Consider the following 26704-nt stretch of genomic DNA (forward strand, 5'->3'; position numbering starts at 1 on the left):
CTAGCAGAATAAGTGATACTTGAGGTTGCAGCTTTGTCTTTGAAGTGCCTAGATGTCTTAAGTGACTTAGGATAAAAAGGACAGCATGAGGAAACAGGGCGTTTCCAGTCTGAATCCCAATGCTGCCAGAGACTCTATGACCTTAGGCAAAACCTTAGGCTTTACTTTTCCTAGGCTTGATATTCTTATCTAAAAAGATGGATAATACCACCTGGCCTTGGTAGAATATAAAGTATCTAGTATAGTACCTTGTGTTTAACTAGTGTTTATGCTAATTAGCAGTTATTTTACTTAATACATAATAGCAATAAAGTTTTGTGTGGTCAGAGTTCACTTTTTAATAAAATCATCAGCAGTAGATAAAATAGGACCATTTTGTGTCTAGGTTAAAAATCGAGAGTTATTGAAATAGGACATTTATTTCAAAACTAAGAAAAACTTCTTAGGTCTTTTATGTTGATACCACTAAATACTCCAGGATTTTAAATCCAGTTCACAGATTGGCTCAACAATAAAATATCATGACCCAACTAACTGCCAAGCACTGTTTTAGGTACTGTGCTCAGCTGCTAAGTCGTGTCTGACTCTTTGCAACCCCATGGACTGTCACCCAGCAGGCTCAGGCTTTGTGCATGGGATTCTCAAAGTAGGAATACTGGAGTGGGTTGCCATTTCCTTCCCCAGTTTTAGGTGCTAGAGATACAGTAATGAAAACAGTCGAGGCCTCATGGAGCTGACATTCTGGTTCAGAGAGACGAACAGTAAATAAGGTAATTTCCAGTTAGAACTAAGAACTGTGTAGGAAATAAAATGTGGATGTTTAACAGTGGGAGGATAGAAAACTACTTTAGATGGGGGCATATTATAAACAATTATTATAGCTCTATGAAAGACTTCTGAGGAGAGTTGGGCAGTTTTGTGGCAGTAATATCCAAAGTCCTTGATATATATTATTTAAACTGACTCTTAAAATTTCAGAATACTAAAAGAAAACATTTATTGATTGTTTTCTAGGTACAGAATAATGTTGGAGACTTTTTTCAGATAAAAGAACAATGGACTCAGGAGTTATCTTGCTTGAAATTACAGAATTCCTGAGCAGAAGAGCTGGAACTATATTATAGGTTTATGGGGGAAATGCTTTAGAAGCTAGAGTGTGATGCTTCTGTTAACTACAGAAAAATAATTCTCCTTTCAGACTTCTTCACCACCAAAACCAAGGAAGGATATGATATGAGGCGAGTGGACATAACTCCTTTAGAACAAAGGAAATTAACTTTTGATACACATGCATTGGTCCTGGACTTGGAAGCTCATGGTGAGAAACGTGGATCCCTCTTGAAAGGAGAATGTTAACAACACTCATAATAGATTACCTAATCAAGACAATATCACTGTTATCAACCATTACAAGTCATTATTTAAATATAAAACCTGTCCATAAGTAGAGTATTTTAGTCATGAAAATGGTATAACTTAAAAGAATATTTACTGAAAAGAGAAATGCTCCAGATATGTTCAGTGAAAACAGCATTGTATAAGATTACGTGTACAGAATGATTCCAATTATGTACAAAAAACAACCATTGTTTCTAGGCTGATATTAAGTTCATGTGGAAGTACAAGCACAACAGAAAAAAAGAAAAACAAATTTTTATTTTCTATTAAAAATTAGAAAAAATCAAAGAACAGTCACAAAAAATTACCAGATATCCAAACAGTTACTTAAAGTATGTGATACTATAGAAATTGAAGAGTTGACTTAAAGGAATAAAGTGGCATTCAGAAACGAGTGTGTGCACATATATGAATATATATATCATTGTAAGGTGTGTGTGTGTATATATATATCTTAGAAAGCAATAAAAAAGGCATTACAAATTAGGGAAAGGAAGGACTTTAATAAATGAGTTATGATAAATGGCTATTGGAATAAATTTCTTTACTGAAAATAAATTCTAGATTGATTAAAAGCTAAATGTAAAAGAAAAAAGAAAACCGTAAAAAATATTACAGAAATATTTTTAGACTTTAATAGAGTAAGGAAGCAAGACATAAGACTGAAAGGCAATGAAAGTAAAGACATGTGACCACAGAAATATTTAAATCTGTGTATCAAAGGATATCTATAAGGTTAAAAATGTTAGCAACATATGTGACAATGAGCCTGTTGCTTTAATATACAAAGAATTCATATGAATCAATAAGAAAAGTTAAGCAGTTTTATAGAAAAATGGACAGAGGCCATAAATAGCTCACAGAAAAATAAATATATGTAAAGATGTGCTGTGGTGCTTAGTCGCTCAGTCGTGTTTGACTCTGCAGCCCTATGAACTGTATAGCCCACCAGGCTCCTCTGTCCATGGGAATTCTCCAGGCAAGAATACTGGAGTGGGTTGCCATGCCCTCCTCCAGGGAATCTTCCCCACCCAGGGATCGAACCCAAGTCTCCTTCATTGCAGGCAAATTCTTTACTGTCTGAGCCTCCCAGAAAACCCAGAAGAATACTGGAGTGGGTAGCCTATCCCTTCTCCAGGAGATCTTCTCTACCCAGGGATCGAACCCAGGTCTCTTACATTATAGGTGGATTCTTTACCAGCTGAACTATCAGGGAAGCCCATGTGTAAAGATATTTAAATGCAAGTTTTTAAGTATAAAAAATAACAACGCAATACCATTTTTATACCAATTATATACTTAAAAAAAAAGACCAGTAATACCAATGTTGATGTAGATATGGGGAAATGGATCAGTGGAATTAAAATTGGAGAGTGCTTTTAGAGAGTAACTTAGTATAATCTGTTGGTTTTTAATTATAACCTTTTTGTTTTTTCAAAAGGCTTCAGTTGACCCTTGAACAACACAGAGGTTAGGGACACCGACTGCCTGCACAGTTGAAAATCTGCCTGTAACTTTATAGTGGCCCTCTGTCCACAATTCCTCATCCATGGGTTCAACCAACCACAGATTGCTTGGTATATTCGTATTTACTATTGAGAAAAATCTGCATCTACATAGACCTGAGTGAGTGAGTGAAGTCGCTCAGTCGTGTCTGACCCTTTGCGACCCCATGAACTGTAGACCACCAGGCTTCTCCATCCATGGGATTCTCCAGGCAAGAATACTGGAGTGGGGTGCTAGTTCCTTTTCCAGGGCATCTTCCTGACCCAGAGATCGAACCCAGGTCTCCCGTATTGCAGGCAGACGCTTTAACTCTGAGCCACCAGGGAAGCCTTAAGTGGACCTAGTCAGTTCAAATCCATGTTGTTCAAGAGTCAACTTTATGAAAATTTAAATGATGGAAGTCTATTTTGAGATGGATGTGCACTTGTTAAAAAATATAAATACCTATTTGCTGTTTATAGGATTTGACAAAGCACAAGCAGAAACAATTGTATCAGCATTAACCACTTTATCAAATGTCAGCCTCGATACTATCTATAAGGAGATGGTCACTCAAGCTCAGCAGGTAATATTTTCATCACTTCTGATAGTCTCATTAAGATAATCTTTTTCATAACCCACCTTCTGTACACACCTGCATCTTCCTTATTGTTCTCTCTAAAGGGACCAGAATCCTTTAGTAAAGTCAGTATCCAGAGAGATTGAGGAGTTAGAATGGTCATCACAAAATTACGGTAACACACAGAATGAAATTGTCAGATCTTTCATTGTGTAAGATAATTATTTTATTTGAGACATGAGATGGTGGTAGACGGTTAGTGAAACAAGGCTTTCCCCATAGAAAGCCCACCACAGTAGAGGAGCTGACCACTTTACTGCAGTCGTGTGTGTGTGCTGGCTAATTTTCACAAACTTGGAAAGCTACTTACAAGGCTGGGAAGTGTGAGTCACTTAGTCGTGTCCGACTCTTTGCGACCCCATGGACTGTACCCTCCAGGCTCCTCTGTCCATGGAATTCTCCAGGCAAGAATACTGAAGTGGGTAGCCGTACTACTTCTCCAGGGGATCTTCCCGGCCCAGAGATGGGACCCAGGTCTCCTGCATTGCAGGAGAAGCCCTGCATGGCTGGGAAGGACTTCCATGTATCACCTGGCTTAAGATGCTTTCCCACTCTGTTGTTTTCCTGTATTTCTTTGCATTGATCACTTAGGAAGGGATCTTTTTTCCTCTCTCCTTACTATTCTTTATTAATACAGAATGAGTATATTTATTCTGTAATAAAATGTTTATTAAAGATTAAAACAAAAATAATAATATAGTTAATGCCTTAGAAGTGCTTCATAATCATGTTTTGGGGGAACAAGACTGACAGCCCCTTGAAGCCACTTCTGTATGACTTCTGAGGTAATTCTCCTTAATATTTCTTTTTTTTTTTTTAAGTATTTATTTATTTAGCTGTGTCAAGTCTTAGTTGCAGTGCACTGGCTCAGTAGTTGTGGCACATGGGCTTAGCTGCCCTAAGGCATGTGAGATCTTAGTTCCCTGACCAGGGATCAAACCCACATCCCCCCAACACTGCAGGGCAGATTCTCAACCACTGGACCACCAGGGAGGTGCCCCTCATTCATATTTCAAGCATAACTGCATAAAAGATGACAGTTAAGGACTGTATTACAGTCAGGGATGTCAACTGTACATAATAAAAAATACTTTTAATTTTATATAGGAATAATATTTAAAGCAAAACTTCCTGCACATCAGAACATTCACTGGAGTCACACTGTCCTGCTTCAGCCATTAGGCCTCTGTCTTATTACATTTATTGAGTGCTGCTGCTGCTGCTAAGTCGCTTCAGTCATGTCCAACTCTTCGCGACCCCATGGACTGCAGCCTACCAGGCTCCTCTCTCTGTCCATGGGATTTTCCAGGCAAGAGTACTGGAGTGGGTTGCCATTGCCTTCTCTGTTATTGAGTGCTAGCTGTGCTCCAAATATTACTGTGAACGTTTTATGTGCATTTTCTCATTTAATCCTGAAAACAGTGCTATAAGGTATAGGTAGTTATTTCCGTTACACCAAAGAGGAGTTCAAAGTCATTAATAAATAACTTGCCCAGAGTCTCAGAGTAAATGACAGTATTTGGATTCAAACCCAGGCAGTCTGACTCCAGAACTCACATTTTTAACTTCCACTCTATGTGACTGCCATCTGAGGGCTGTTTTTGGAGATGATGTGTGCATTCCAGACCCTTGGAAGTCATTTCTTAGTTATGTATCTGGAACTGTTATAGCCCCCGTTTTCTAAAAGTCAGTTTTGAAATAGCCTTTCTCCCTGAATTGGTCAGCAGAGGACTATGACCCCAACAGTGCACCCCGGCCATAGACTATGACAGAGTGGGAGTTCCATGAGTGATCTTGTTTGGGTTTTTTTTTTGTTTTATGAACCATGTTATAGAGATTCTTCAAGGCTATACTCTTATCTGCTTTTTGATAAAGGGGGATAAAAGATGAATCAGCAAACTACATGATTTTGAGAAGTTTAGTGGTAAAAGTTAGATTTTCTTTGTAAGCCTGCTTTATATCATTTATACAGGGACTTCCCTGGTGGTTCAATGGTTAGGACTCTCTGCTTCCACTGAAGGGGGCACAGGTTCGATCCCTGGTTGGGGAACTAAGATCTCACATGTTGCACAGCCAAAAAATAATCATTTGTACAAAAATATCCCTCGCTAGCAGGCCCACTTTTCCTTTCAAAAATTCTTTGTATTGCCAAATATAGGAAAGATACTCAGGAATTTAAACAAAACTAATTATGGTATGCTGACAAGGGCTAATTTAAACCATACTTCTATTTTATTACCTGACTTCTAAGTCTTATCTAGTATCCTAGAAATTTCCAGTGGTAGAAAACCCTTGAGAGTTAAAGCAATGAAAGATAAAAACTTTCCCATGTAGATATTTTTTAAATAAACAAGATTATTTGTTGAAGAACTCTTAGAGGTTAAGTAAGCAATTTATTGGGATTCTTTCATGGAAAAGACATTAGTTTCTCTTCACTGGGAAATCCTTCTCCTCCTTGAATCTCCTGTTTTTTGTTTGGATATCTCAAATATATAGATAGGTTTCATATGCTTAAATTTTTTTTTACTTAGCCAAGCAACATTATACCTTGTAAAAAGATAATTTTGTGTGTGTGTGTGGCAGAGTTTTATTAAAGTATAAAAAGAGACAGAAAGCTTCTGACACAGACATTAGAAGGGGGACAGAGAGCGCCCCACTACAGTTTTTTAAGTTTCATGAAGTTCCATGTAAGGGGATGGTATTATATAGATCACTAGATGACTTTACGGAGAAGGCAATGGTACCCCACTCCAGTACTCTTGCTTAGAAAATCCTGTGGACGGAGGAGCCTGGTAGGCTGCAGTCCATGGGGTCGCTGAGGGTCGGACACGACTGAGTGACTTCACTTTCACTTTTCACTTTCATGCATTGGAGAAGGAAATGGCAACCCATTCCAGTGTTCTTGCCTGGAGAATCCCAGGGACGAGCCTGGTGGGCTGCCGTCTATGGGGTCGCACGCACGGACACGACTGAAGTGATTTAGCAGCAGCAGATGACTTTAATTTTGCATTTCAGGAAATAACAGTACAACAGCTAATGGCTCATTTGGACTCCATCAGGAAAGACATGGTCATCCTAGAGAAAAGTGAATTTGCAAATCTGCGAGCAGAGAACCAGGTGATACAAGTCTCAATTTATTAATAATAAAATACTGATATCACAAGTATTCTGCTTGGTGAATAGGACCCAAAAACAGTTTCATGTGGTTATTAAATAAGTTTTAGGTAAAAGTCTACTACGTGTTCAACCGTACCTAATCTTCCTATGTATAAGTCAGTGTTTTGCATACTTAAAGAATTGTTAAAAAAAAAAAAAAGAGTTGTATTTTATATGGGTCCCATAAAGGAGGAAATCTTTGAGGTATTTTATAAATTTCTAGTGTGGTTTAGAATAATGTTTTCAGAGCTGAGAGTAATATGGCTTGGGGGAGGAGGGTTCTTTAATTGTTTTTGTCACTTAAAAGAAAAATGTTTGTGTAATTCAGTCAGAACTTTGTTATCCACTAGCCTAAAATATTAGAATATCAACCTACTTTTTATTAAAGCAGACTACAGTAGGTCCCTCTTTATCTGCATTTTTGCTTTCCACAGTTGTACTTATGTGTAGTCAACAAAATCTGAAAACATTAAGTAGAAAATTCCAGAAATAAACAGTTCATATGTTTTAAATTGCGCACTGTTCCGAGTAGGAGAATGTCTTTCACCACCCTGCTGCATCCCCACAGGACATGAATCATCTCTCTGTACAGAGTATTCACACTGTGTATGCTACCCACCAGTTAACATAAGAAAAAAACAGTACGCACATAGCTTTCAGTACTAGTCAGGGTTTCAGGCTTCCACTGGGGGTCTTGGGACATATTCCCACATGGACTGGGGGGACTTCTATATTAAAACATAAAAACATTTTCTAATGTTCATATTATTTTCTAAATAAGATGAACTATGTTTTTTTTCTTTATTTATAATCAAATTTTATATTAGAAATCCATAGATTGTCCAATTTTTGCTTTTGCAGGGTTTCAGATTTTTTTTGGTAAATCATATGGACTTTTGGTTTAACACCAATTGTGTGTGATCTTTCTTTATACCTAGAAAATGAAAATTGAATTAGAACAAGTTAAACAACAACTGATAGTAAGTGAAACTTTTTTACCCCACTTCGGAATATGTAGTCAGATATTCATGACAAGATCACTTTTTAAATATTTTTATTTTCTTTTACAGAATGAAACTAGTCGAATCAGAGCAGATAACAAACTGGATATCAACCTAGAAAGGAGCAGAGTAACAGATATGGTAATGTGCTTTTAAATGTACTTTTTCAGTCACTTATTCCTTTTAAATTCATTTTTAGTTTTTTTTTTTTTTCTCTAACCTCCTGATAAGTCATATCCTTTAGTTTACAGATCAAGAAAAGAAACTTATGGAAGCAACCACAGAATTTACCAGAAATGTAAGCTACTGGGTAACAGTTCCTCTGTTTTCCTACCGCTGTCATGCTGCCCTCAGGCGTGTCACTCTGTAGCTGCCCTCACGCATGTCAGTCTGTATGTCAGGACTTGAACAAGCTGGCCCTATACAGCCTGTCATTTCCTCATAGCTGCTACTATAGGTACCAGTACTTTGGGGGAAGCTGCCGCTAGGTGGGTGGTAGTCCTGGAGCTGTGACTTCTGAGTCAGAATCAAGCTTTCCAGGTAGCACTTTTTTTCAACTATTTTTATATGGAAGAGAACTATTTTTTCAAAAAGACCAGGGAGTCATAGTATTTAAGTGCTAGATTCAAGTAGTTCTCTCACATTATTTTTTAAGTAAATATTTATTGAGTGCTTATTATATGTTAGATCCTACTTTACTTACTATTTATTTAGTTATTGTATCAGCCTCTGGTTGAGGCAGGCACTCTTTCTCCCATTTTACCAGTTCGGAAAGTGAAGCCTTGGGAAGTAAAGGTCACAGAGCTAGTAAGTGGTAGAGCCAGGACATGAACATGGATTCTAAACTCCATACTCATAAATACTGTTTGTCTCTCAGTAATCCTAAACTGTAATCATTACTTAATCTCTATGGCTGAATAAAACCTAGCTTTCTGACTCAGCCTGGTCTTTTCCTTTTTTAAAAGTTATAAGCCACTTGGTCTACATTCTAACATGAGAGACATCATTCTTGATTATAATTCAGTAGAAGTACAGGTACCATTTGCCTTTCCAAGTAGCCTGTTCCCTTCTCTAACTTCTTGGCCAGGTAAAGGAGATGAAATCAAATTCTCTCACAGCTAATTTCTGAGCTCTAAGTATCACCTTCTCTTCCTACCCTTTATTAGCCTCTGTGCACGAGACATTCAGCGTTAACTCAATAGGCATATCTGCCATGGTCTTTAATATTGGTGTCGGTTTATCATAAATCTGGTTGGTTTTTCCTTTTGTAAAAGATACAGTTTTAACTATGATATCTTAAGGACTTTATACCCATAAAGTGATAGTTCTGTGACTTAACATTTTTGCTTCTTAGTTTATCCTTGTATATTTAGGTCTCAAATTCAGGCATACCTTAGAGACACTCCAAGTCCAGTTCCAGACACAGCAATAAAGCAAATATTGTAATAAAGGGAGTCACAGCAATTTTTCAGTTTCCCAGTTCTTATAAATTTACATTTACAGTATACTGTATTTATTAAGTATGCAATAATAGCATGTCTCAATAAACAATATCCATACCTTAATTAAAAAGTAACAGTCACTAAAAAGATGTTAACCAGTTATCTTCTGAGCCATTACCGAGTAGTAATCTTTTTGCCATTACCGAGTAGTAATCTTTTTGCAATAATAACATCAAAAGTCACTGATCACAAATCACAATAAATATATAGTAATAACAAAAATGTTTGAAGTATTGTGAAAATTACCAAAATGTGACACAGAGACATGAAGTGAGCAAATGCTTAGGAAAAACAGTGCTGATAAACCTACCTGACTCAAAGTTGCCACAAACCTTTCAATTTGTTTTAAAAATGCAGAATTTGCAAAATGCAATAAAATAAGGTATGCCTGTAACTTCCTATGAGGTTTTTAGTGGAATGTGCCCAGAATGTGATAATCCTGCTGCTGCTAAGTCGCTTCAGTCGTGTCTGACTCTGTGCAACCCCAGAGACGGCAGCCCACCAGGGTCCCCCAACACTGGGATTCTCCAGGCAAGAACACTGGAGTGGGTTGCCATTTTCTCCTCCAGTGCATGAAAGTGAAAAGTGAAAGTGAAGTCGCTTAGTCGTGTCCGACTCTTTGCGACCCCATGGACTGCAGCCTACCAGGCTCCTCTGTCCATGGAATTTTCCAGGCAAGAGTACTGGAATGGGGTGCCATCGCCTTCTCTGCTGTGATAATCCTAGTAGTCTCCAAATATCAAAGTAGAAGGAATACTTTTTGTCAGTTTATAATGTTCATGTAGTTTTTATATCACCATGCTTTTAAGCTATTTCCCCACTTAAAACTTTTGTAACACAAAATTAGCCCCTACATGAGGGTTTCTAAAGTCAGCATTTCTGTCCATGATACATAGAGACAAAATCTAATTATCTTATTCTTAATTACTACAGGATACCAAAACCAGAGGAATTATTTCAGAGATTGGTAACAAAATTGACACTGAAATTGCTTCTTTAAAAACCCTGATGGAATCCAACAAGCTTGAGACAATTCGTTATCTTGCAGGTAAGACTGTTGTCAGAGAAAGGAATTACTGTCATTTGGTTTTCAGACCTATTAGCTCCTACCTCCCAAGGTAGCCATGTGACACAAAAGGAGGAGCTGTAACAGATTTATTGTTTGGTCCCCTGCAGTACTTGGAAAACGTAAGTTTAATAGGCAGCTCTGCATCCTCTGAATAGGAAAAAGTGTACAGAAATCAAAGATACACATAAACACCCATACAAAATTATACAAAGATTAAACTAGGTATTCCACAATGAAAAAAAATGAATATTTTTTAGGTACAAATCACCAAAATAGATACAGGCTATTAAACACCACGGAGAAGGCAATGGCACCCCACTCCAGTACTCTTGCCTGGAAAGTCCCATGGACGGAGGAGCCTGGTGGGCTGCAGTCCATGGGGTCGCTGAGTCAGACACGACTGAACGACTTCACTTTCACTTTTCACTTTCACGCATTGGAGAAGGAAATGGCAACCCACTCCAGTGTTCTTGCCTGGAGAATCCCAGGGGCGGGGGAGCTTGGTGGGCTGCTGTCTATGGGGTCGCACAGAGTCGGACACGACTGAAGCAACTTAGCAGCAGCAGCATTAAACACCACAGCAACAAAGGGGTACAAATTACCTCCATTCTTGAATCCAGCTGAGGAAGCAGGGATACTGCCCAGAATGAGTCTGTCACATACTGAGTCACAACCTTGAGACCTGACCGGTTTATAGAGCCCCAAGGAGTTAGGGAGAATGCCCTCGAATAGTATTTTTCTTTTTTATAAAAAGTAATATATTTTCATCCTAAATTGGTCATATAATTCAAAAGCAATATAGTAAAAATGAAAGCCTTCTCCTCCCCATATGTATTTACTATTAGTAGTATATATCTTTCCTAGGTTTTTCCTTCTGTATGTGAACAGTATAGATTTTAAAAATAGTAATTAGATGATACTCTACAGGCTACAACTTTTAAAAATTTAACCAAATGTCTTGAATATCTTTCCATATGAATATATAATATCTTTTTACTAGAAATCATAGTATTGTATAATATGAAAATACCATAATTTACCTAAATATCATTTATAGACATTCTGCTCTGAAGTTTTCATTATTAAAAATAATATTGCACCAAATAGCCATATACATGTGTGAATAGATACACATACACACATTTACATTCTGTGCCTTCATGCTAGAATTTCTATATAAATTAATTGCTTATGCACATCTAAAAATTGGGATCAAAAAGATATACACAGTTAAGATTTTATGTTATTGTCCAAAATAAAATAGCTGCTTTATAGCATCAGTGATTTTTCTGGGCGGGCACTCATTATGTTGGAGCAGCAGCAGGAGTAAAGATGAAGCCCCCAGCCCCCTACTGACGGTCACCTCCACACCCCCTTCCTCTCAACTTGAATGACTTAGTCTCTGCCTTTTTCAAATATTGGGCTTCTGCTGAAGATCCATTTGAAGAAATGGATTCTAAGGCTAAAATGAGTTTCAAAAACCATAGCAAAAGTCTCTGGAACCAGAGATCTGTTCAGTAGTAATGCTCAGGGGAAATTCCAGATCAGCCCAGTTTGGAGTGATCATTCCCACTTTGAAAACAGATCTCAAAGCACCCCATTAGAAAGAGCTTCTGTTCCACTCGGCTTCTTCTGGTGTATCCACCTATAGATCAGTGTCGTGGTTAGTCTGAGCACGGTGATGGTCTCCAGAAAGCTTTTCATTCAGTAGTGGACATACACGAGGCAGACTAACAGACTTAGTGGCAGTGGGAAAAGAAATTAGCAAGTCTGTTTAGAAAGTTAGAAGATTTCCTATGTTCCTTTTTTCACTGAGGATTTACAACTACTTGTTCTGAGGGCACTGCTCTTCTTTTTAAGCAACAGTGTCTACTTTAGAGTCAGGTACACACAGCCTGGAGTCCTGCTTCCACGGCTTGCTCACAGTACAGCTCTGAGCTTGTTGCCTCATCTATTCGATGGGAATACCATCACCAACTTCATAGGGTTTTAATTATGGCTAAATAAGGTAATATATGGAATTCTTCAGCACACTACCTGGAACATGGTAAATAGCAGCAGGATCAAATGAGAGAATGTGTAATTGACCAGTGACAACAAGGCAAGAAATTCTTTAAGTGTTACTCTTTCTCCTCAAATGTCCAGCTTCCCACTGTGACTTAGACCTAATCCCATTTCTTAAAATTAGGGAACTCTTGTCATTAACCAAGTTTTAATAGTGTGATCAAATGGGATAATATATAATTAATTTACACATTAAAAATAGGATAGCTTTACTAAGAATGGCTGTTTCTTATGTCTTTAATATTGAAGTTTGCTTTTCATCTCAGAGTCTCTAAAATCATGGCTGTTTAAACAAACTAAAAACCTAGGGAGTCCAAAAGCCTCACCCAGATTCACCACCTTGAGGAAAACAGAAAGGTTTTCTCTTTAGAGTGATGTAACACAGACAACAGGTGGTATATGAACTATTTTAAAAGTCTGATGCCTTTTCTTCTACCTCACTGAGTTGTTTTTGAAGGGTTTTCATTAAAAATTCATTTTTTATTAATTTTTAATTATGAAATCACTTTTAATGTACTTTTAAGACAATTAAATTTGTCTTATGGATATGTGGATGTCTGTTCTTCTATCTTAATGACATAATTTTTTAATGTCGGCAAGAAAAGTTTTTCACTTAAAAATTATATCTAAAATTAATTTGTAATTATTTAAAGTAGTATTGTTAATGTAATAATAATGACATGAAACACTGTTTATAGCTTCTAATGGATGTACCATCCATACTTTTAAATTATTGTCATCCTTATGTAAAATATAGGAAGCTTCTAAGAAGAATTGGTATTAATCATGCCCTAATGGATATCCTTTATCGTTAGGTTTTTCATCCCCTAGAAAATTAAGCTAAGGTAGAAAACTGGCTGGATTTCCTGATTTTTTTTTTTTTTTTTTGCTTTCAACTTAAATTGAAAATGACATTATTCTGTTTATCTCTGCAGGATAATCTCAAATGCATGACCTATAACATAGCTGCTTCTTTTCACAGCCTCAGTGTTTACTTGCCTGGCAATAGCATTGGGATTTTATCGACTCTGGAAATAACAGTGGAATTGCTGTAGCTATGCATGCTCCTACTCCAGTGCTTTGACTCTTGGAACACTGCCTGGATGGATTTACTCTGAACATTCAGTAGGAACTGAATACATGATTATTTAAAGTACATAGACTAAAAGGAAATATTTTAGAACGGAAAGGTATATTTTGTCTTTATTTTTCATGTATGTCTTTATTATGTTGAAAGAGGCCATTCCAGACTTGATTGATTGGAGATAGGGCTTTTGTCTTTATGCTTTTGATAGCTCATAGAAACTGAACTAGTTTTTTTGTATGTTTACTTGAACTGTAAATCATACAGGATTTCTTTCGTATCTGTTGCAAATCTGAAAACTATTCCCGAGCCCACACGCTTGTTACTGTATTCATATAAAATATATACAATAACAAAGTTGTTTGGATTTTAAAAGCAACTTATCATATGGCTAGAGTTAGGTTTTTGGTAATAAACTAAAACAGTAAATTTTAAAACAATATGTGCCCTAGTTCAAGTATATGACACTCAGTATGAAATCCATAGAGTTGTTAATTTCTAATTCACAAAAACCGGTTTATCCTTGCTTCTTGGGAACCCGTCTTAAATTTACTACATAAAACAAAGCTTTTTAAAATCCAGCACATGTCTACTGGCACGTAATCCCTACTCTCAAGAAAATCATGGGGAATTTTATATTTTTGTTTTGCCATTACTGGGTCTATTTTCTTTGATAATGGCGTCTATTAATAGGATATATATTTCAAGAAAGTACAAAATACCATTTCATCTCAGACCGTCAGTTTTAGCCAGATCAAGAAGCCAAGGCCAAGAAGTGCTAACTATTTCAAGGTTTCATAATGCCTTGGCAAAACTTTAAAGTTTGATGATCCATTAGTTACTCAAAATGACCTCCATCATTTGTTTAGTTATAAATAGGGAATCTAAATTGTAGAGCAGTCAAAAGACCAGCCCATATATATGGTCTAGTGAGTGAGAATCAGACACTTTCCAACTAAATTTGTTTCAAAGATCTAACAGCTGACTTGTTTGTAAAACAAAACTTTCTGTACACATTATTTTGTATTCTGATTTAAAATATCTCAGAATTCACTTGACTAAGAAAATTCTTAACACATTATAAATTGTATGTAAATAAGTAAAGATCATATTGCAATAAATTCTACAGTACATTTACTCACTCAAATAAGAATGCCTGCTGTGGACATGCTGGTCCCCACATGCAGAGCTTCCCATGGAACTGAGGATCTCAGTTGAAGATAGACAGTAAACAGGTAAATTATTCATTTGCACAATTTAAAATACGCTAAAATTTTAAGAGGGACTATGTCTTCCCTCCATGTGAAGGAAGCTCCAATAGCATAACACTGGAACCACTCAGCTGTCCTGCCACAGGTGGTTCAGTGAGATTAAAGGAGAAGCAGACCCTGGTAGCCCAGCCACTTCTCCCCACTCCTGTCTGGGACCAGCCTTTCTACACACAGCGCTCATTCCATTCTGCTCCTGTGGGATCAAGCCCTGGTGATTAGTTCAGAGCACAGGTACTCGGCAAGCCACCAGCGTGCAAGCCACTGGAGCTGCAGCCCTGGAGCCGCAGCCCTGGAGCCCACGAGTGGCCCAGAGGCCCCCAGGCGCACGCACGCACACGGTTCTAGTTGACAAGTCCACCAGAGCAGGAGCCTGCCGGAGTGCATCCCAGCACTGCAGCGGGACGGCCAGCCTGCAGCCCCACCTGCACGTGTGCACCAGCAGTCGTGGCCTGGACCCTGCTCCAGACCTGCTGGGCTGTCCCTGCGCAGCCAGACTGAGTGCCCTCCTCAGGTCTTGGCTGAAGCCCAGGTTTTCGCACCCAGATGCCACGCACACCAGCAGGTATGCGTCTTGGGCTGGAAGTGTGGGGACATGGTCAGGACCTTCCGTGTTGGTCCCTCTGTGCCCTTCAGCTCCGTGGGCCAACTCCACCCCGCCCTCCAGCCCCTGAGGTGTCCTACCTGTCCTGGCCAGCCTGCCAGCCCCGCAGGAGGCTCCTGCCTCACAGGCATTCTTCCACAGCACGTGCCCAGGCGTGCAGGTCCCGTCCCAATTCCTCTTCTCCCTTTCCCTTCATCCTCCCAGTTATGTGGGGATTGGAGCTTTGGTTCTATGAGATCTGCAAGCATTTGTAGGTATTCTGTGAGAACTGTTCCACGTGTTGATGCATTTTTTGATGTATTTGTGGGAGGAAGTGAGTTCCATGATCCTGTCCTTCAAGCCATTCTGAACTGGAGTCCCAGTATTTTCTCAACATAAAGGAAAAAATGAGGCAGTGGAAACGGCTATGCACAAACACTGAGAATAGTGACTGTCATTCTGTAAAACAGCCACACTGACTATACAACATGAATACGCTAAATAATACATACCAACTCACCTGTTCGTCACAGCAGTCCTCTTAGGCAGGTGGTTATCCTCCATTTACAGCTAAAGAAACAAGCTAAGTGAAATTAAGGTCACGGAACCAGTGAAGCTGCCAAGGTCACACACTGGGTAAGTCACACAGACTTTAACTCCAGATTTTATACTCTTAATCACAAGAATAATCCCCAAGTTGAGTTCTTTGATAACTCACTCTAGTTTTGATTTGCATTTCTCTAGTACTTAGCGGCTCTATCCAGGCTCTTCTTTCCATGTGTCCAGGTTCACTCCTGGCAGTGTCCAGTGACTCACTGCCGTACCGCATTGCAGAAGAAGAAAGGGGCAAGATGTGGGCAAACTGTTTCCCTTCAGGGACATGACCACAAGGTTATACATGGCATTTCTGCTCACACTCTTATCGGCCACAACTTGGCATCTTACCTGCAAAGAAAACTGAGAAGTCAGCCCTTAGCCTGAGTAGCCACAAGCCCAGATAAATCCTAATAATTTGGGAAAAGAAGAGAAATTGGGGGACAACCAGGGAACCTCTGCCACAAGGGTACGTGCCTCTGTTAAAACGCTCTCCTGGTATTTCCTGCCTCACTGGTACAGACGGAGATATGGCCCTGAGAAAACTGGAACAAGTACAACAAAGTGTGAGAAAACTGAGTGAATAGAAGAAGCTACTCCAGGGCGCGATTCCCTTACAGTTATCAGGCTTGAAGGAAAAAGTAAGGCTGTGTGAAGTCCCCGAAGGGGAGGGAAATGTTGGACTTGGGAATTCCAGTTGTGATAAAGAAGAATGCAGACTCTGAAATTTCCCTCCTAAGGTTAGAATCCTAGCTCCACGTTGCTGTGTGACTCTGGACGAATTCCTTAACCTCCATGTATCAAGTACTACACCTCCGTCATATAAGCTGTGGTGGGAATTAAGCAGTAATGTGAAGAACTTACACAGATCACACACAAAGTGCCCAATGAATGTTGACAACCGTTTTTACTACAGATTGAAAGCCTACTGCATGATAATGACTAAAAGAGTTATAGAAAGGATAGGTAAGCCACTTTTTAACACTTGCTTATAGCCCTTGACAAGCCTAAACAAGTCTTAGCAACCAGATGCACTCATGTCAGGGCATTCAAGTCCTGGTGATACTGGGCCAAAATGGCCTTCAGCACCATGTAAAGTATCTGCCAGGCCCTAGAGGCTGGACAGTCTGGGGTGTGATGAGAAGGCTGCTGCCGGTGAAGCAAGGGCTTTGGGCTTGATTATCATTGGATATGATTATCATCCTGTCCAATCAACCTTGTCTATTAGTCCTTTCTTATAAAGCTTGCAAGACAGAACAATGGCTGAATTCTAAAGCAGATTATTTAGATGTGTATTTTTAGCAAATACATATTATATATTTTTTCTTTTTACAAGAGCTGATTTTCATTTTATGTAAACTTCCCTGGAGATATTTGGTTGTTATTATAAAGTTGTTCTTTTCTAAAACTTACTAGTCTTGTAACTTCTCTGGTGGTCCAGTGGCTAAGACTCTGTGCTCCCAATGCAGAAGGCCCAGGTTCAACCCCTGGTCAGGGAACTAGATCCCACGTGCTACAACTAAGACCCGGCACAGTCCAATAAGCAAACATTTAAAAAACAAATAAATAACACTTACTAGTCTTTTTCTCCCAAGTTCAGATGTTCTTTAACAGTCAAGTCATTTGACATACATATGACTAAAGCAAGCACATGAAAGATGCTCAACGTCACTAATTATTACAGGAATTAAAATCAAAACTACTATGAAGTACCACCACTCACTGGTTAGAGTGACAATCATTGAGAAAATCTATAGGACTTCCCTGGTGGTCCAGTGATTAACAATCTGCCTGTCAATTCAAGAGACATGCGTTCAATCCTCCACCTGGGAAGATCCTGCAAGTTGCAGGGCCGCTAAGCCCGTGAGGCACAACTACTGAAGCCCGAGCACCCTAGAGCCCATGCTCCACAACAGGAAGCCTGTGTGCCACGACGACGGGTAGCCCCTGCTCACTGCAACTAGACAAACCCCCACACACATAGAAGAAGGCCCAGAGCAGCCAAAAGTAAATACATGTTTCTAAAATTTACAAATAAATGCTGGATAGAATCTGGAGAAAAGGGAACTGTCCTACACTCTTGGTGGGAATGTAAATTGGTGCAGCCACTATGGAAAACAGTATGGAGGTTCCTCAAAAAACTAGAGTTGCCATATGATCAGCAACCCCACTCCTGGGCATACAGGCAGATCAGATCAGATCAGTCGCTCAGTCGTGTCTGACTCTTTGCGACCCATGAATCGCAGCACGCCAGGCCTCCCTGTCCATCACCAACTCCCGGAGTTCACTCAGACTCACGTGCATCGAGTCAGTGACACCATCCAGCCATCTCATCCTCTGTCGTCCCCTTCTCCTGCCCCCAATCCCTCCCAGCATCAGAGTCTTTGCCAATGAGTCAACTCTTCGAATCAGGTGGCCAAAGTACTGGAGTTTCAGCTTTAGCATCATTCCTTCCAAAGAAATCCCAGGGTTGATCTCCTTCAGAATGGACAGGTTGGATCTCCTTGCAGTCCAAGGGACTCTCAAGAGTCTTCTCCAACACCACAGTTCAAAAGCATCCATTCTTCGGCGCTCAGCCTTCTTCACAGTCCAACTCTCACATCCATACATGACCACAGAAAACACCATAGGCTTGACTAGACGAACCTTTGTTGGCAAAGTAATGTCTCTGCTTTTGAATATGCTATCTAGGTTGGTCAACCTTCCTTCCAAGGAGTAAGCGTCTTTTAATTTCATGGCTGCAGTCACCATCTGTAGTGATTTTGGAGCCCAGAAAAATAAAGTCTGACACTGTTTCCACTGTTTCCCCATCTATTTCCCATGAAGTGATGGGACCGGATGCCATGATCTTCGTTTTCTGAATGTTGAGCTTTAAGCCAACTTTTTCTCTCTCCACTTTCACTTTCATCAAGAGGCTTTTTAGTTCCTCTTCACTTTCTGCCATAAGGGTGGTGTCATCTCCATATCTGAGGTGATTGATATTTCTCCCAGCAATCTTGATTCCAGCTTGTGCTTCTTCCAGTCCAGCGTTTCTCATGATGTACTCTGCATAGAAGTTAAATAAACAGGGTGACAATATACAGCCTTGACGAACTCCTTTTCCTATTTGGAACCAGTCTGTTGTTCCATTTCCTGTTCTAACTGTTGCTTCCTGACCTGCATACAAATTTCTCAAGAGGCAGATCAGGTGGTCTGGTATTCCCATCTCTTTCAGAATTTCCCACAGTTTATTGTGATCCACACAGTCAAAGGCTTTGACATAGTCAATAAAGCAGAAATAGATGTTTTTCTGGAACTCTCTTGCTTTTTCCATGATCCAGCGGATGTTGGCAATTTGATCTCTGGTTCCTCTGCCTTTTCTAAAACCAGCTTGAATATCAGGAAAGTTCACGGTTCACATATTGCTGAAGCCTGGCTTGGAGAATTTTGAGCATTACTTTACTAGCGTGTGAGATGAGTACAATTGTGCGGTAGTTTGAGCATTCTTTGGCATTGCTTTTCTTTGGGATTGGAATGAAAACTGACCTTTTCCAGTCCTGTGGCCACTGCTGAGCTTTCCAAATTTGCTGGCATATTGAGTGCAGCACTTTCACAGCATCATCTTTCAGGATTTGGAATAGCTCAACTGGAATTCTATCACCTCCACTAGCTTTATTCGTAGTGATGCTTTCTAAGGCCCACTTGACTTCACATTCCAGGATGTCTGGCTCTAGGTCAGTGATCACACCATCGTGATTATCTGGGTCGTGAAGATCTTTTTGTACAGTTCTTCTGTGTATTCTTGCCACCTCTTCTTAATATCTTCTGCTTCTGTTAGGTCCATACCATTTCTGTCCTTTATCGAGCTCATCTTTGCATGAAATGTTCCTTTGGTATCTCTGATTTTCTTGAAGAGACCCCTAGTCTTTCCCATTCTGTTGTTTTCCTCTATTTCTTTGCATTGATCGCTGAAGAAGGCTTTCTTATCTCTTCTTGCTATTCTTTGGAACTCTGCATTCAGATGCTTATATCTTTCCTTTTCTCCTTTGCTTTTTGCTTCTCTTCTTTTCACAGCTATTTGTAAGGCCTCCCCAGACAGCCATTTTGCTTTTTTGCATTTCTTTTCTATGGGAATGGTCTTGATCCCTGTCTCCTGTACAGTGTCACAAACCTCATTCCATACAGGCAGACAAAACTATAATTCAAAAAGGTACATACACCTCTCTGTTCACAGCAGTACTGTTCACAATAACCAAGATGTGGAAACAAGTGTCTATCAGCAAATGAATGGCTACACTACTCAGCTATAAAAAAGAATGAAATAGTGCCATTTGCAGCAACATGGATGAACCTAGAAATCATCATACTAAACGAAGCATGTTAGAGACATATCACTTATATGTGGAATCTAAAAGTATGACACCAATGAACTTAACTATGAAGCAGACACAGACTCACCAATAGAATAAACTTGTGTTGCCAAGGCAAGCACGGGTGGGAGGGGAGGGGGATGGAGTGGGAGTTTGGGCCTCGCAGATGCCAACTATTCTATATATTGACAGAAGGGGTAGACGACAATGTACTACTGTGTACCATAGGAAACTTCAGTAGCCTATAATAAACCATAATGGGAAAGAATATGAAAAAGAATGTGTGTATATTTATGTAACCAGACCACTTTGTTGTACAGAAGAAATTAACATTGTGTATCAACTATATCTCAATAAAATAAATTATTTTTAAAAAGTCATTTGAAAAGTTGGGGGAAAAAAGCTATGCCTACACTGGTAAAATAGTACTCTAGAAAGTAGAAGAAATATAATTTATTATGAAGCCATAACAGAACTTTTAATAATCTTTAATATCTATAACTAAACCTTTTTTTACTAACTGCATTATAAAGTTTATGTAAATACTTGAAAAATTAATAATTCACAAATACAGAGTTTTGACTTGCCTACATAAATATATAAAAAGTATATTGGGAGGGGAAATACAACTGAGTCCATGTAATTTTAATCCCTTTGACACTATGTAACATATTTCTGCCTTCAGAATTGGAATAACTGCACATCAGAGTAATTCTGAGATGAATTTATATAGATTTACATTTATGTCTATTTAAAAATAGAAAAAATCAAGCAAGTTTATTTAAAGCTATCTCACTGATTAGTACCTTTTCACAAAAACTCCCCCAGAAGACACCTTCTTCTTCACTCGCCTCTTCTCTTTGCTTAACTCACAGGAAATGTCATCTTCCTACAAAGGAAAAGATGGCCAAATTAGATGTCTTAGGATTTCTACGCTAGATACATTTTCATCTTTCTACATTATGTTTCAACATGCTAATAATTTTCAACTCTAGTTTACATCTCTTTTAGAATTTTGTGTAAGTAAGTTCTTACATCTGAAGCACCAGAGCATCATAATGTGCTGACTCATCAGCCTGGGAGGCACCTGGAGAAATCAGCCAGCCCTGCCTTCCCCTCATACCCCCAGTACAGAACACCTTGTCATTCCTGCTTCTTAGACCAACATTTCATAGAATGTTACTAAAGGAAATAACACAAAGTGTTAATATGCCACCCTCTGGATTCTTAGCAAGCCCCATTCTGCTAGGAGTCACATTCCAGGTCCTGCACGTCCTCTGTTCACACAACATCCCCTAACTGCTCTTGTCTCGTATCCTGCTTTGCCCTGTCACGTACTGTTTCCGAGTATTTCTCATTCCATCATGGTATTCTCAGTATCTAGCACAGAAGACTCACTTCATAAAAGCTCTGGGCAGGAGGAAGAGAAAACTAGAAACACTGGATACTCATATATGTCAGTCATCTTTGAATAATTCTTCTAGTCAAAAATGCTCTGTTCAGTTGAGCAGGACAGATCTGAATGCAGCAGGAGTTTCAGGAACATCACAAGGTGCATGTCTTATCAGGAGAGCCCGTGACTAGAGGCGGCACTCCCCAAGGTGTTCCCACCTACACCTTTGCTAATGAGGTCAGTCAGCTTAACGCACACGAGTGCGTGAACACAGAAGGAAACTGCTGTTATTGCAACACCACCTGGGAAAACAAAATCACACATCTGTCCCTTCCCTCAGCTGCAAACTTGAGCGAGGAATAGATGGAGAACCTGCTCAGATCAGATCAGATTAGTCGCTCAGTTGTGTCCGACTCTTTGCAACCCCATGAATCGCAGCACGCCAGGCCTCCCTGTCCATCACCAACTCCCGGAGTTCACCCAGACTCACGTCCATCGAGTCAGTGATGCCATCCAGCCATCTCATCCTCTGTCGTCCCCTTCTCCTCCTGCCCCCAATCCCTCCCAGCATCAGAGTCTTTTCCAGTGAGTCAACTCTTCGCATGAGGTGGCCAAAGTACTGGAGTTTCAGCTTTAGCATCATTCCTTCCAAAGAAATCCCAGAGCTGATCTCCTTCAGAATGGACTGGTTGGATCTCCTTGTAGTCCAAGGGACTCTCAAGAGTCTTCTCCAACACCACAGTTCAAAAGCATCAATTTTTCAGCGCTCAGCCTTCTTCACAGTCCAACTCTCACATCCATACATGACCACAGGAAAAACCATAGCCTTGACTGGACGAACCTTTGTTGGCTGCTAGCCATCCCTTATAGTGGCCACGCACTGGTGAGCATAGAGTAATACGACCCCTTCTCTTGAAAAAGCTTGCCAACCAACCAGTCTGAAGACCAAGATCAACAAGCCTTTCACTGGGGTTTAGCAGATGGTGCCACTGTACTTCATACTTTACACATACAACAAGGTGAAGCAGGTTGTATTACCAACATTTTAGAGATACAGAGACAGAAGTCCGAGACGTTAAACAACTTTCCCCAAGGTCACAACACTAAGTCAATGGCAGGATTTTAATCCAAATTTTGTCTGACACCTAAGATCATGTTATAACCATTCTTCAATTGTCTTCCAGCAAAAAGTTTGCTCATTTGGTTCCTACAACTGTACTATGTACTGTATATACTATGCTATAGGTATACAAATAGGCATGAGAGCTGGTTCCCACTCAGGAGTCTGGTGGAGTAGGAAATGGAAAATAGATGCTCAATTGACCCCCAGGTTTCAGGAGGACCTCAAGATCATCAGGGGATGAATGCAAAGATGTACATGAAAGAAAAACACTAAGGTAGGGCAGGAGTTTAACCTCACCCAACTAAGAATCAGAGAAAGAAAACAATGCAGGGAAAGATAGGAAGCTACTTGTCAGAGACAGCCAATTTTCTAGTGCTTAATAGCATTACCAGACTTTTGCTAACAGTTAACATTTATTTTCCTTCATTTTTCATATATGCTAACTCATAAAGGAGGTTTGTAACAATCCCAAATACTCTAGAAAGTGATTAAATACCAAAGCCTCAACTAACATCAAATAGGTAACTTGTTCTATCAAACCAAGCCTTACCGTAAACTAGTTCAAAAGAAAATAGGTGCTTGGCACCCAACAGGCCTCCAGTAAGTGTTCACAGGAAGTTCCAAATTCCAAATGTTTTTGCATTTGGGGAACATTCTTCACCAAGATTACTCATTTCCTCATCATAAATTATAGCCAGAAACATTTTTCTCCCTAATATGTGTTTTCTCCCAAACTTGGGAAAAAAGAACTGCAATACTGAGAGATGTATAAATCATGATGCTTAGGCACCAAAAGCAATTCTAAGTGTACATTAGCCAACAACCCCTCTATGAAAATGTATTCTAAATATTAACCAGTTTCCATCTGAAAGAATATACAGGTTTGTTAAAGAGACCAACAGCACTGCACATGAAACTGGTGGCAAAGGTACATGGGATGCTTGTTTTTAAAAGTTCATGCAACCTAAGAAGTTCTGGGAAGCATACACAACTAAAACGAAATAAATCCCACCTTCCTGATTATGAGAAAAGTCTTAATACAGTGTCAAAACTGTATAACCAATACAAAGACAGATGACAAACTTCTAGAACTTCCTTACAGTAATAGCTCAGCATGGATAAACTCACTTAAACTCTCAGATTGTTCCAAGGATCATTAACAGGCTCACAGGCTAGGATGTCAGGACAGAAAAGCCCAGCAGAGGACATATCAAAGTCCAACCATGTTCCACAGCCTTGTAGGCAGAAAACGAGAGAAAGTTAAACCCGGAAGTAATCATGGAATGTTACCAGTTCCACAGTGGCCATTCTAGATTAGAAAGCATGGCCCAAAGCTTTACACCAACGACCTCCCAAATGACACTGGCTTTAGACGGAAGCATGAGTTCAGTGCTGCCTCAATCTGTGGCAGCAATCTGCCTCAATCTCTACCGAAGCTATTAGAGTTCCCATCTAGTTTAAGTTTTTTAAGTAAACATTTTTATTTAAGTACAATACACATATTAAAAGTGTTAGTTGCTCAATCATGTCCAACCGTTTGCAACCCCATGGACTGTAGCCTGCCAGGTTCCTTTGTCCAAAGAATTTTCCAGGCAACACACGAGTGGGTTGCCATGCCCTTCTCCAGGGGATCTTCCCGACCCAGGGATCGAATCCAGGTCTCCTGCATTGCAGGCAGATTCTTTACCATCTGAGCCACCAGGGAAGCCACATACCAAAGAGCACCCCAAAGAGTGTGCAGTGTGATGAACTTTACAAATGAAAACAAAATGAACAAAGGCTTGGGGGTGGGAAAGTGTTGGGCAAGTTCAGGAAGAGGTAGGCTACATGTAAGAGAATAGAAAACAACAAGCTTGTGAAGTGGGTTAATATAAGCTGAGACAGCATACGACAAAACACTACAGAAAGTTATTATCAAAACCAGTTATTATAAAGAAATGATTTAAGTGCATTACATCAAACTAGCCTAAGACATTTTTTTCTGGCTAAAAATTATACTATTGCAGATTCTTTTATAGATGATTTTACTAAATCTTAAGATGGAGACCCAATCATGGGTCTCTTTATCAGTAGGTGGCAGGAGAAAGATTAGTGAGAGCTTCTTGAAGCCTCTATAAAAGTAAGTACAGAATCCAAAGTTCATTTTATTTATACTTCATGTGTTTAGACTCCCAAATAAACTAATTCCTTCTACTCTCAGATGCATAGGGCTCTACACATTTATCCACTGTTTACATAACTCAAATGTAGAAAATGGAAAGAAAGAAAGGAAAAAGGAAAGGATATGAGGAGGGGAGAATGTAATACTATGAATACTGGAGACAGAAGATACCTCAGGATTTTCACACAGTATTTCATCTAACATCAATACCCCATGGGGTAGGTGTTATCCCCATTTTACAGATGAGGAAATTGAGACCCAGAAACTTTTGCAGAACAGAAAATAAGCAGCTTCCATGAGAGGTCAGTGACATTTGCTCATTTACAAAAACTGGTGGAACCTACAGGACCACAAAAGCCAAGGGGCCCAGAGCACAGGACCACAAGTCAGCACTCCTGAGAGCTACACATTGCTGGTAGAGAGCAGATCTTAGGGAGGAGGTGCTCTAGGGAGTGATGTCAAACTTACCCTGGGAACACACGTTTCTGGGCGAGAAGAGAGTAATCAGAAACAGCTAAAGCCCCAAAAATGTCCTATGCAGACCATCAATTTGGATTGACTCAAAAGGTGTGCAGCAAAAGATACAGGCAGCTAGTAAAGAACAGTACATCCCTGCTCTGAGGAGACCAGAGCCGGTAGATTTCCCACCATAAGGCGGACAGGAGGCGGATCTGGAGTGTGGGAGTTTATTAAAGGTGTGTGTCCAGAAGACAACACTGCAGGACTGCCCCAGCCAGCTTCTCCATACTAAAGTGCCCCAGGGGCTAAACATGAGATCAGATGATCATGGCAAAAGAAGAGAACGGGTTAATTATGATGGTTAATTATATCCTCTGGAAAATTAAGCACAGATGAGATACCAAAACCCAGAGAAAAATGTTTGAATTTGCATATAGAAATATACACATGTATTTGCAGGTGAACAGAATGTTGTCTAATATGAGACCAAACCACAGCAGCTTCTTCTGGAGAATGGAACTCAGAATGGGAAGGAGCATCTGCCCTGCTTTTAACATTTAACAACAAGGACATATATTATTTTAGTATTTTTAAAGTGATTATTAAAGTCCTCATGAGTTAATTTTGTTCCAGATCTATACCACCTCAAATATGATTTATAATAAAAACTTCCTGGCTTTTTATTTTGTACAAATTAATAATTACTCTCAATTAATCTCTTATATATGTATACACACACACATATATATTCCTTTCATTCCTAGAACACTCTAGAAATTATAAATTATCTCCAATTTATACCTAAGGTACAGAAAGGTTAAATGACTTGTCCAAACCAAAAATGGTTGTAGCTGGAATTCAAACCGAAATAGCGCCATCCAAAGCTTGTACTCTTAGCTACTCTTATATACTATCTCTTGAGAAACATAAACGTGTTAAGAAGGATACCAACCACAGCCACAAAGTTGGGGACCTGAGTTTTTTCCAGCATCTCCTTGAGTTGATCCACCTCCACTCGATACTCATCCAGCTGACATTCTAACTTCTCTCTGCGTAATCGTTCATACTCCAGCTGGCCCTGCAGCTCTTTGATAGTCCTGTCAAAAAATTTTGTTTTCAATCAATAACCAATATCAACTAGCAATTATTTCTGGTAATAGTGAAAAGTATCCATACATTATATTTAAGGCAAATAAATCATTTATTCAACAAATATGTATTAAAAGTCTACTGTGAGCTCGCACTGATCTAGATCCTGGGAATAAAGTAGTGAACAAAGTAGGCCGTTTCTGCCCTCATGGGGCTTTCTTAGGCAGGGGAGAAAGACAGTAAAGAAAATAAGAAAATATATGTACTCAAATATAAGTATGTTGGA

At 39.4% G+C, this 26704-nt stretch overlaps 2 protein-coding genes across 17 annotated transcripts in view; one reads left to right on the forward strand and one right to left on the reverse strand.

The window, feature by feature from the left end:
* The window catches only part of CCDC90B (coiled-coil domain containing 90B), a 38363-nt gene extending 12355 nt beyond the window's left edge, over positions 1–26008 (forward strand). The window contains exons 2-9 of one of the 5 annotated variants that reach the window (XM_061406125.1): positions 1199–1318; positions 3366–3469; positions 6539–6640; positions 7618–7659; positions 7750–7821; positions 7925–7978; positions 10116–10230; positions 13298–17256. In XM_061406125.1, the coding sequence (XP_061262109.1) occupies positions 1199–1318; positions 3366–3469; positions 6539–6640; positions 7618–7659; positions 7750–7821; positions 7925–7978; positions 10116–10230; positions 13298–13353 (665 nt within the window). In that variant the 3' untranslated portion in view covers positions 13354–17256. Of the gene's footprint in view, positions 1–1198; positions 1319–3365; positions 3470–6538; positions 6641–7617; positions 7660–7749; positions 7822–7924; positions 7979–10115; positions 10231–13250; positions 13271–13297; positions 17257–25788 lie in introns of those variants that run through there. The other 4 variants (XM_061406126.1, XM_061406129.1, XM_061406130.1 and 1 more) reach the window with 4 other exon arrangements.
* Positions 7873–26704, reverse strand: part of ANKRD42 (ankyrin repeat domain 42) — a 68374-nt gene continuing 49542 nt past the window's right edge. For 7 of the 12 annotated variants that reach the window (XM_061406116.1, XM_061406114.1, XM_061406115.1 and 4 more), the window contains 3 exons: positions 26282–26426; positions 21000–21082; positions 7873–15509 (listed from right to left, as the gene is read on the reverse strand). In XM_061406116.1, the coding sequence (XP_061262100.1) occupies positions 15476–15509; positions 21000–21082; positions 26282–26426 (262 nt within the window). In that variant the 3' untranslated portion in view covers positions 7873–15475. Of the gene's footprint in view, positions 15510–20665; positions 21083–26281; positions 26427–26704 lie in introns of those variants that run through there. The other 5 variants (XR_009734496.1, XM_061406117.1, XM_061406118.1 and 2 more) reach the window with 4 other exon arrangements.

The sequence above is a fragment of the Bos javanicus genome, chromosome 29 (assembly GCF_032452875.1).
Source record: "Bos javanicus breed banteng chromosome 29, ARS-OSU_banteng_1.0, whole genome shotgun sequence".
Classification (NCBI taxonomy): Eukaryota; Metazoa; Chordata; class Mammalia; order Artiodactyla; family Bovidae; genus Bos; species Bos javanicus.